The sequence below is a fragment of the Cupressus sempervirens genome, chromosome 1 (assembly GCF_028749045.1).
Source record: "Cupressus sempervirens isolate cs-2001-9-10 chromosome 1, ASM2874904v1, whole genome shotgun sequence".
In the NCBI taxonomy this organism is placed as follows: Eukaryota; Viridiplantae; Streptophyta; class Pinopsida; order Cupressales; family Cupressaceae; genus Cupressus; species Cupressus sempervirens.
Genome location: NC_143118.1, coordinates 757,895,241 through 757,907,507, shown reverse-complemented (window position 1 = coordinate 757,907,507; position 12,267 = coordinate 757,895,241). Strand labels below are relative to the sequence as shown.

At 36.5% G+C, this 12,267-nt stretch overlaps 1 protein-coding gene across 5 annotated transcripts in view; it reads right to left on the bottom strand.

Moving 5' to 3' along the window:
• The window catches only part of GLE1 (nucleoporin GLE1-like protein), a 114,923-nt gene that overhangs the window by 16,896 nt on the left and 85,760 nt on the right, over nt 1–12,267 (bottom strand). For all 5 annotated transcript variants that reach the window (XM_089789198.1, XM_089789235.1, XM_089789217.1 and 2 more), the window contains exon 13: nt 5,710–5,841. In XM_089789198.1, coding sequence (XP_089645324.1) covers nt 5,710–5,841 — 132 coding nt within the window. The remainder of the gene's footprint in view (nt 1–5,709; nt 5,842–12,267) is intronic.

The window sequence follows — 12,267 nt, the reverse complement described above, 5'->3', positions numbered from 1 at the left end:
TGGCCTACGCATCTCCTTGGGATCCTTTAGGGAAAGCTCCCATCAGCTATGCACATTGACAAAACATCAGATTGATAGAAAGGATAGGATTTGTCACATCTTCCCTCTTGGGGAGGAGGATTTGAAGACCCATTTTGTTTTTTGCTGTCCCATTTACTATTAGATCAGGGAGACGTTCTATTGCTTGTTCAAAGGGTGTATGAGCCTATCCTCTTTCTTCGGATACATCGATCAATAGTTTCTTGCCCTTTATCTGTAGGAGGCCATGAGGCTTCATGATCACACACTTGAGCTTCAATTCCCGCTGAGACAGACTTCAGACCAGCTCATCACCTCTTCCCGGGAGATGAAGAGGTCATTTAGCCATTCTTCAGGCCACCCCAGATCTTTGAGATCTTGCAGGGAGTACACTTAGCAGCATCATCATATGTCCAACATCTCCTTGAGACGGCTCAGGACTCAAAATCTTCCCGGACTGTACCCTTTCGTTCTGGACTACATCTTGCCTGTGAGTACTTTGGTTTCTTTTGTTCTGTTTTTTGGCTTTCCTGTTTTGTTCTTTCCGCGGACACCGTTCAGTACTCCTACTACTAGCTTTGGCCTTGTACGATTTTCAGTCCCTTAGAGCCATTTGTTGTCTCTTGTTGGACATTAATAAATTTATGTTATTTGGATAAACTCAATGTGAAAATATTTCTAGAAATTTCCAGTGTTGAAGTCTCAACAATCTTTGTTTGTTTTTTCTTAGTATGACTAAGAAATAAGCTATTTGTTTTCAAAATTATTGGGATGTAATTTCATTGGTTGTTGCCATGTACTCGGTTAAGGTGGAGCCTTTTTGGTAGTGAGGTTGTAGCCCTATGTTGAGTTGAAGCTCAGATATTGTACTGGGTTGAAGCCCATTTCAGATTATTAGTAAACTACGGTTTTTTACCCAAAAGGGTTTTCCATGATAAAATTTCTTCTGTCACTATCTTCCTTCTGTTTGGGCTCTATTTTCGTTTTTGTTATTGTTATATTCTAAAATATTGATTCACCCCAACCCCTCTTAGTATTTTCTTTTTGTTTTCAATTGGTATCATAGTTGGTTATCACTTCAAAAGCTTAAAAGCTTGATTCAATCTATCGTGTGTCACCATGACTGTCTTGGAAGGTCTAGCTACAAACCGTGCTCCTCTGTTTGATGGAACAAATTGTGCCTTATAGAGTGTTTGTACGAAAAACTACATTATGTCTCTTTGTTTCGATGTTTATATGAGTCTGGCCAATGGATATATTGTTCCAGCTCAACCCCCTACCGATGGTGATGAAAAAAGGACTTCAAAAATAATGCAAAAGCCATAAATGTAATTTTATGTGGTCTCTCTCAATCAGAATCTGTCAAAGTAATGCACTGCGATTCAGCCAAAGACCTATGGGACAAGTTGTTCAATGCTTATCATGGTGATGATAAATTTATGAAAGCAAAAGTTTAGACACAGAATGATTATTGAAGGCATTTATATGATAGAAGATGAGAGTGTTTCTGCCTATTTTCTAAGAGTTGAAGAAGTTGTGAATGCTTTGAAAGGACTTGGTGAGACAGTTGACGAAGAGACCATTGTTCAAAAGATTCTATGCACTCTTCCCCTGAGATTTAATGCCAAAGTCTATTTTGTTAATGAAATGTCAGATTTGGATACACTTACTGTGGGTAAGGGACACGGTATCTTGATTGCACATGAAATGCGAACAAATGTTTACGGGTCTTCAAAAAGAGAAACCGCGTTCAAGGCTACTAAAGGTAGAAAAGAGGAGCAAAAGCCAAGTGAAAGTTTGGAAAAAGATTCAAATAATGAAATTGTTGATGTTATAATGAAGTTAAAGAAAGAACTTGGCAAACACAAAGGCAAGCTAGCCTTAAAAATGTTTTAACTGTGGTAAAATCGGTCACTTTGCTTTGAAATGTCCTTATGAGAAAGAAGATGACAACTATGATGAAAGCAGCTCACAGCTTAGAAGGTCAAAGAAATTTGTAAAAGGGAGTAGAAAATCTGATATGTTTAAGAAAAGTTTTTATTCAAAGGATGACGGTGATACTTTTTCTAGCAGTGAGGATGGTAATCAGAATGATGAAATTTTAATTATGTCTATAGATGATATGAATTTGAAAGAGCATGCAAAAAGTGGAGTTCCTAAGCTTGACAATACTAGCTTCACTCTTTGGAGTTATAGAATGCTGATCTATATAAAATCTCTTGGTTTTGATATTTGGAATTGTGTCAAAGCTGATTGTGTGCCTCCAATGAAGTCTTTAGATGATGCCAAAGAGAAGAAAGCCTAACAATAATGCTGAATCTAAGAAAAAACCAAAAGTTGGATAAGCTTGGTGAAGAAAAGATCAAGAGGTATCTCTTAAATCTTTAGTTGTGCAAACAACTCTTCTAGCATGAAATGAAAAAGATATTTGGTATATTGATAGTGGTTGTTCTAGACATATGACTGGTCACTTAAATAAATTTCGTCCTCTTAAGAAAATGAATGGCAGAAAAGTTAGATTTGGGGGTAGTTCATTTATTGAAGTTGCTGGCATAGGTACTCTTATGTTGAATAATGGTGAAACTAAAGTTGTGAATGTGTTATATGTCAAAGGTCTGAAACACGATTTACTAAGTGTGAGTCAGCTTTGTAAATCTTGACATTGGATTGCTATTATGGAAGAAAAATCAGAGCAGATTCAAGAGAGTAGCGCATAAGATCTTGTGCCTAAACCCAAAAACAAAAACATCATTGGCACTAAATGGGTCTACCACAACAAACTAAATGAAGGTGGTCAAATGGAAAGAAATAAAGCACATATAGTTTGTAAAGGTTACGCTGAGATTAAAGGTGTGGATTATGATGAAACATTTGCACCTATAGCATGGTTGGAAGCTATTACAATTTTCCTTGCCTTTGCCTCAAATAAAAGATTCAAAGATTATCAAATGAACGTTAAATCAGCATTTTTGAATGGTGATTTAAATGAAGAAGTATATTTTGAACAGCAAGAAGGTTTTACTTTGACTATGTGCAAGTTAAAGAAAACATTATATGGCCCTAAACAAGCTCCATGAGCTTGGTATGAAAGGTTGGACAAATATCTACAGCAGCAAGATTTTAAAAAGGGATTTGTTGATAGCAACCTTTTCATAAAAGGAGGTAACTTTTGTTGTTATCTATGTGGATGATTTAGTGTTTGGAAGTGATTCCATTAAATTGACAAAGAAGTTTGCTGCTATGTTGGGTGAGTTATCTTATTTTCTTGGGCTGCAAATTTATCAATCAGCAGATGGAATCTTTTTATCACAATCAAAATATATTAGAGAGTTGCTGAAAATTTTCAAAATGGAGGACTGTAATCCAGTTAGCACTCCAATGAAAATCGGTTGTAAACTATGCGAAGAAGATGAATCTCCATGTGTTGATCAAACATTTTATAGGTCAATGGTAGGAAGTTTATTGTTTGTTAAACCCACTAAACCTGACATGCAGGTTGTTAGTTATGTTGCACAATTTCAAGCTATGCCTAAACAAGTGACTGATACGTTTGTTAAACCATTACCCTGAGAACACTTTGAATATTTTGGGAGCTGACTTTGTGTACTCCCTCATTGAGTGGTTCTTTTTCAAAGGGAGTGCTTAAATGCGTTATCACCTATCCCAATGTTTCAGATCTGTATTAATTTACTTCATGATCATTGATGTCAAGGGGTAGAAGCACAATTCAGGGAAAGCAGTACGGGATTGCCATCAATGAAAAATAGGAGGAGATTGTTGGTGTTTTTTATTGATTATGTTCAGCCAAAAGATTCAGTGTTTGCTACAATGGAGTTAAGAGTTTTTGGTTTATAGTTGTTTGCCTATAACATAGTTTGTATTGTGCATTTGGGTGTGCTGCCTGGATCCTTCTCAGCTTTGATATGCCATATGAGACAAATGGTTGTTGTGTTGGCATCCAGATTGTACGGTAGCATGCTGGCGGGTGAGACAAATTATGTTGGGCTGATGTTCTTGGAGATACCTGTTTTGTGCTAATAGAGGAATAACTGATGATTGTCTGTTGTCAGTTTGTAAGTGTTAGGTGGTTGCAAAAACATTCCTATGCAGGGAATTTGTTCAGAGGCATTTACAATGTTACATTCCATACAAATTCCATTCTTTCACCTGCAGTTGGGCGTTACTAAGCACATGAAGTAGATTATGGTAACAAAGGCATTATCTTATGATGTGAGGAATTGCGATCGGGTACAAAGATATATCCATGTCATGGTTTTTTAAAATTGTGTGAACTGGGCGAGAACTGTAGTGAAACGTCCAAGCATTTAAGACTACTGTCGAAGGGGTACTGAGTGATAATATTGGTGCTGATATTACTATTAAAAAGCGGATGTCAAGTACATCTGCAGAGGCTCATAACATGCATGGTTGTCAAACACAAGTGTTTGTGATATCGCTCAGTAGGAGATGATATCGGCATTGTAGTGCTAGAGAAGTTACGAAGAGCTGAAGGTTATCAAGCTAGTGTTGTTGCACTGGTAAATAATAATATACAGTTAAAAAGGAGTATTTTGTGTGTGTTAAATTGTTTTATATGTTGGATATCATTCATGGGTTGATATATTAAAAAAATGCTGAGATATAATCAGTGATGATGAATGGAATGCAGTACCAGACAATGCGTAGAACCACACGACAGTTTGGAGAAAGAAGTTGTTGCGTACTGACTGAAGTTGATGAAGCTTGACTGGGTCTAAGTCATATATCTCCTGGGTGCACATTATCTTTGAAGTGGGTAGCAATATACAGAAACTGGTGTGTGCAATTAAGAGTAGTGTGTGTGAATGTCGAAGATGCGTGTTAGTTGGATTTGATTCTGGAGTTGTGAAAGATTTTTCAATGTGCTTCTGAAAGTTGGTGTTAAATTTTGCAGTTGGCCTCCTATGAAAGGGATATCGAAGCTGTTCAAATTAAATAAAACTGGAGCTTTAGCAGTGTATACATCTTCTAAAAGTAATCTTCTGGATACGGTCGGTGTGAAAATCTTTCCCGAAATTTCAAGTGTTGAAGTCTCAGCGATCTTTCTTAGTTTTTGCTTAGTATGACTGAAAAGTGAGCTGTTTGTTTTCAAAATTATTGGGTTGTAATTTTATTGGTTGTTGCCATATACTAAGTTGAGGTGGAGCCTTTTTGGTAGTGAGATTGTAGCCCTGTGTTGAGTTTAAGCTCAGATATTGTACTGGGTTGAAGCCCATTTCAGATTATTAATTGACCATGGTTTTTTACCCATTAGGGTTTTCCACGTGATAAAATTCCTTGTGTGACCGTCTTCTTCTGTTTGAGCTCTACTTTGATCTTTGCTTTTGTTAAAGTTCTAAAATACTGATTTACCCCCTCCCCCTCTCAGTATTTACTATTTTCTTTTTGTTTTCAATCTTGGGATAAACCTGTAAATCGCTAGCATCTAATTCAAACAAATGACAAATGGAAATGGCTGAAACAAAAATCCCAAAATACCAACCATACAAAGCTACCTCACTGGAATCATAAAAAAGTGATTGAATGATCAATCCATATGAATATAAAGTTGCTAAACTTACTAAATTAAATACCATATCTTTAATTTTTAATTTAAAGCACCTTACTATTCTGATAAGAAATCATAACAGAGTTAACACTACAAATGCCAACCTGAATAATCGCTGCATATAGAGCTATACAGGCCTTCATGCGAGTCAGGTAACCATCTGTGCTTTCAACCTTTCCATTATCTTCTTTATACCCAACTGCTTTATAGTAGGCATTTTCTGATTCAAAAGCATTCTGTAACATTTGTAGGATTTTGTTACAAATTTATTTTCATTAAAAACATCTGATGGAATCATCTATTTGCCTTCCTCAAAAAATTAATGTAAAGTGAAATTCAGTTCTGTATAGAAATTCCAGCAACACAAGATATAATAGTTATTAGTTTATTTGTTAACGGACAACAAAAAAGGGATCATGTAAGTGGAAAAAGATAAAGACATGGAAAAACATGGTATACCATTAAAAAGTAAACAAAAAACTGGGACAATATTAGGTATCTAAGTCATAAACCATGGACAGGTTCACCAAGGATGGTGTGAGAAACCTATTTAAATTTTACATCTCTTCTTTTTTGGAAAAAATAAACACATCTCTTGGTTTTGTTTTTATACATTTACATCTCTCTTTTTATCTGTGCATAATTTTAAAAGAAGGTAAAAGTTCTAACAGTCATTCATGCATACGCAACAGTTGCAAGAAGATTTTACAGTGATGTTTAACAGGTTGAAATTTCCCTCATTGAACAAGAAACCAAAGATGTGTTTAGCACCACTGCAACAACGCCCACCCACCCCCCCCCCCCCCCCCCCCCAGCTTTTAAGACAAATAAAACATCAACCAGTCATAATGAAGGTTCAAATCTTTCACTTCTGTCTCATTATGGTAATTTCAGTTTAAAGCCTCTCAGTGGTGCATTCACTTATTTTTCGTACAATGTCCCCTTTTTGGAACATTAGGAAATTTAAAGACATATTCATATAATATTAAAATTGACTTGAGAGTGTGAATTAAATTTATAAAAGGTCACTTTAATATTATGAAGTGGGCTAAAAGTGACAAGAGGGATAAGACGAAAAGACAGGAAGGGAATCAAAGAGTCACAGCTGTGAGGTTTAAAAGGAGAAGAGACTCATTCATTCGAACATGCTTAGTTTATGATTCAGATTACAGTTTCTCTCTTGTGAGAGTTATTCATCCAACGTGAGGACGCCAATCCTCGTTCTAGTAGACAGTGGACGCAAACCCATTGTTTGTGGAGACGTCACATCAGGTGTCTCTCGTGTGCTTACAGGTTCTTTTCTTAGTATTCCAATATGACTGTAAAACTATGTTTAAGATTGGACTTTTGAAAGCTGGTTATTGTATTGTTGATGTATAATGCAATAGCTTATTTCAAGATATTTTATGAGAATCTACAGTTTTATATTATTGGTTTATAATGCAACTTCATATGTTTATGTTCTGAATATTATTCTAAGAAAGAAATCAGGTAAATATCTATTGCGGATATTTCAATGGTACCAGAGCAGTGGTATCTTGCTAGCTTAAAGGGTTACCATTGAAACAATTATTTCTGGAATTCACGAAGAGGATTATTATAGTGAGATTATCGTTATTTGAGAAAACTAAAGATTTTGTGGAATTTATATATCTCTGCATATATACTCTAGTATCTTATCTCTCCGAGTAAAGGAATCATTTTGCAAGTCAAATTATGTTGGAGATTTTAATGTTTTGGAGACCAATCACAATTCACGCAAATGATATTTTAACTCCAATAACAAAGCAGATTGATTTTATTCAGTGATTGATATTACCGGCAGAGGTGTGAAAATTATAATACGATGTGAGCCATGCAACGACAATGTATTCGAATTGAGATTATCTGAGATTTTGTGGCGAGACCAGAACACATCCCCGTTCAAGTTTGTCATTGTCGTAGGAACACTTTGGACATTGAGACAGCATCTTCCCTTAGCATTGGTAGTAACCAATCATAAAAGAGGAAATCGTCATGTGAAAGAAAATATAGCCGCAAGAATAAGGTTGGTAGATAAATATATGGCGAGGGACTGAGATAATAGTGATTTAGTTTAATTGTCATATAATAGAGAGCACATATCTGCGAGCCGTTTCAATTGATAAATAAAGAAAAATTATTGAAGATTGGTAAGATAAATATTTTGTTTTTGCCGTGAACCTTGCCTTCATTCTGCATATATTTTTCTTGAAGGTCCAAATTCATGAACAAGAAAGTACATGCTATGTAATGGCGATGGCTTGCATTCCATGAAGAATATTGTTTCTTTTTCAAGAGGCTCTAGATGAGAGTCATGCATCGAACCTAAATCAATGCAAATTATACATGATCAATTTTGGTTGAGATTGGATTCAGAAAGACATATGAGGCATTGAATAGTTCGAGTGTTAGCATTCAAACAATGATGGAGTTTTGACAGAATTCTGAGTACCAATCGAGAAGACTCTTGAACCAGAGTTGATGTTCTGCAAGTCTGGTGTTGATATGAGAATATAGAAATGGTATTTGCATAGCAAAAGGAATCAGCTTTCCTTATAGATAGTATGTTGAGCATCCACTTAAATCCTTCTCTGCAATTAATCAACCACACAATTGTAATTACTTTGAGAAGCATCGAATAGTAGTTGGGAGTGGAAGATAGTTTACCGGTTTGAGTGTGCTATCGAACTTGAAAGGAATAGAGTCCCAATGTAAGAAGTCGACTGAAAGAAGGCTCATGAATGGCCTTTGCCGTAGGTTTATTGAAGTGAATGCATATTCCAAGTGTTGGCAAATAATCAATTTTATGCAAGTTTGCAGGGTAGATGTGGGAAGTCGTTACATGTTATTCACCCAATATTGACGTGAATGTTTGATTTGCGGTGGGAAGCTATCAAAATGCTACCGAGATCGGTCATATCTGCCATGAGATTCTTTGGCATCAAAGAGACTTGACAATTACAGAAATAAGTCTAAAAACTTGTATACGGCCACCATATGTTGAGCTAGGAATCATTGGTAACGGCAATGATATTTTGATATTCCGAGGGAGAGTTTTTGAATCTTCTTCGTGTCACACATTCACAGGTTGGAATTGTTGGAAGAAAGTGAAACATTACATCTCAGACATCAACAGTTTTCAAAGAGCCTTCTTTTATGGAAACTAATATTGAACCCACCTGTTATAACTGTCACGAAGCGTTACTAAATTAAGAGGGCATTAATTAAGCATCGACAATTTTAAAAAATTGGAGCCACTTATCAACTATAGTAACAGGCCTAGTAAGGTATAGCAGTAATCATGGCTATCGAGACAAAGTGTAACTGGTGAATGATCAGTAGAATGGATTTCATGTTGTTTCGAAACAAATTGGGAATAAATTCTTGAGCAGAAGCAGTCTTCATTAGTAGCAACAAAGTGTGTGTTATTTGTATTGGACGCAGTATCAATACCGAGACTCTTTTCTCTGAAGGAGTATTAATATTTGACTCAATTTTATATATTGTGCCCTGCGGTCATTTCCAGAATCCAAATGAAGCTGTCATAATTTGCAAGCTCGGGGTGGCCTCAACAATTTGAGTTGGTGAGAACATATCGGATCTTTCTTTTATCTTGCCAAGAGTGCTGACAAGGGACCATGGATATCATTTGGTTGCAATAATACATAGTTGTTCTCTTGAATAATGGTGGAAGGCATGTACACAATGTTTTAGACAGAACACGCATTACTAGGAAGTTCTTCAACGTCCCTAGCTTTGTTTGTTTTCTATCAAGGACCCCATGACTATATCACCCTTCCTTCAGAAGCCTAGAAAATGCAAAAGAATTTCTTGAGCCCTGCTTATTGGAAATTGCGAAATATGACATTAGGAAGTTGTACCGCTGCATGTTAACAAATCCTAGTAATTTGTTCGCAAACAAAGTCAGTCTAATCCCAGCCTACAATCTCCTAGAAAGATTTCAGGCAACTAACTCCAGGTAGTATGCCTACAGTTTGACAAATGCCATGTTCATAATTATCAAGGTAAATGGGGATACTTCAACAACAACAAGTCTTCAAGGTATTTAAATCTGCTAATAGGTGATTTAAGCAGTCCATTACAAAAGTGCAATTACAATCATGTAAGATCTGAAAAGCAATGTTTTCTCGGAGGAATTTAACAATACGTTCAATGGTCCTCAACTAGGAGACTTGCAGAAAGAGAAAGATTTTGGTCGGTTATACGCCCTTGGGTTGCAACTGGAACACATGGAATCCTCAAATGATGTTCCCTCCAAATTGGAGGAGGTAGAAACTTATTTGACCAATGTAGATCAAGTAGATTGTAGACTCTTAAATTGGGCTTTACAACCTTCGATGGTGACCTTGGTCCAGCCCAGGTTTATGGAGCATCCAGATAATCAAGTTAACCTTGTGCTTGCTTCCTGTCCCAATGAGATTATGCGAAAAACATCTCCTACAATAGCCTACAATGATGTGGTGTTGAAGAAAGTTTTGCAGTTGATAGTGAAGAACTTGAAGAGTTTACAAGTTAAAGGAATTCCTATGAGGCAAGAACAAATTTGCTTGACATGTGAGGACACTGGTACACCCGATCCTATTTGTGAGAATCGTAACAACAAAAAGGAGGCAAAAGAAATTTAGAACAGCGCAAAGAAAAATGTAGTTAAGATAATTTCAAATGTGGATAAGGAACATACAAGTTTCTATGTTGGTGATTTGGAGGTTAGCCTTGACAAACATGTTGATGAAGTTGGTTGTACTTGAAGTTGCAGCATGTTGGAGTCTTGGCATGATGAACCATATGTTTCTTATACGCATGATATTAACTTCAATGAACAGTTCAAGATGATACCACAAGACGATGAGTTGTATCAACATGACAATAATGAGATGCATGTCTTAAAGAACCAGTTGAAGGTTAGTGAAGACATGGTTGTGGCATCTTTGGGACGTTATGACAGCACTAACAGGATGGTGGAGGATCTCCATAGAAAGGCTCAAAAGGGAGTGAAAGGAGATTTGCTTGTTGCTGATTTGCAAGCAGTCAAAACAGCCCTTGAATCTATGAAATCAAATTATTTATGTTTGCTTTCCGACAAGGATTGTATTCTTAAGGTTGTTGGATTATACGTTAATCAGTTGAATAAAAGAAGGAATGAGATTATGAAGCTCAACAGGGAGCTTAAGTATGCTCATGAGGCATTGGATGATATTCAGATTTCCCTTCAAAAAGCAGAAAATCAGGTTAGGATCACAAATCATTTTTGGGAACATGAGGGTAAAGAGAGGCAGGAGTTTTTCCAAGAAGTAATTGATGAACTTGATAGCATTCAGCAGACTTATGACTTGAATAGTTGTCCCAAAAGACCAAGTACCAAAATTTCAGATCACATTCAGCTTGTAGACAACCCCATGTTTGAAGTAGATGCGGATTGAACTTCCAACAATCCCCTTTTTGAGATAAACGAGGGAAAACTTTTTTATTGTCATGAAGAGGATGATCTTGACTTAAGAATATTGGATCCAGATACAGTTCCTAACAGTGAATCTTGGTCACAGCATTGGTGTGGTGAATTGACTACAATCACTCATCCTTTGATCAGCCGAAATATGGTTCCCGATTTCAACCCATATAGGAGTTGGATGGATTTCATACATCAGTCATTGAATAGATCTTGGGGGAGTATTGATGAGAGTTATGTTTCAATCATAGGGAATGGGTTTTCAACTTCATTCTTACTCATAGCACATATGTACTTAGAGGTTCTCCAGATTGATGATGACAATATGGTATTTGATGTGCCCATAGTGTTGTTTTCAGCTTTTGAGCAGCTTGTTTCTTACATCAACTATTTAGGTCAGGTCATCACCATCTACTAGGTTTTACATAGCTCCTTGATACATTTCTACCTCATCATATCAGCTAGTGATGACAACAGGGTTGGGGATCCAAGTGTTGACCATATGTATCTATGGCATTTTGAGGATTTTGTTGTAGTTCTACACACTTTGAGACTGGATGCAATTATGATCAGAATTGTACAACCTACAAATGCAACGATGCTTCATAGATTAACATGGGATCCAGGGATCTAGTTGATGGATGGGTTGCAGTTCGACACCTTGCTTCGCAGTGTGGCAAGATTTATTTTCAGATTGGGCTATAGAGCTACCTGCAAGTTTCATATGGGATCCTAGTACTAATTGCTTGCGGACAAGCAATCTCGACGAGGGAAGATTTGTAATGTCCTCTTTTTGGGACATTAAGAAATTTAAAGACATATTCATATAATATTAAAATTGACTATGAGAGTGTGAATTAAATTTATAGAAGGTCAATTTAATATTATGAAGTGGGCTAAAAGTGACAAGAGGGATAAGACGAAAAGACAAGAAGGGAGTCGAAGAGTCACAGCTATGAGGATTAAAAGGAGAAGAGACGCATTCATTCGGACATGCTTAGTTTATGATTAAGATTTCAGTTTCTCTCTTGTGAGAGTTATTTGGAAAGCTTCAGCTTTCATCCAATGTGAGGATGCCAATCCTCGTGTCGGTAGACAGTGGACGCAAACCCATTGTCCATGGAAACGTCACATCAGGTGCCCCATGTGTGCTTACAAGTTCGTTTCTAAGTAT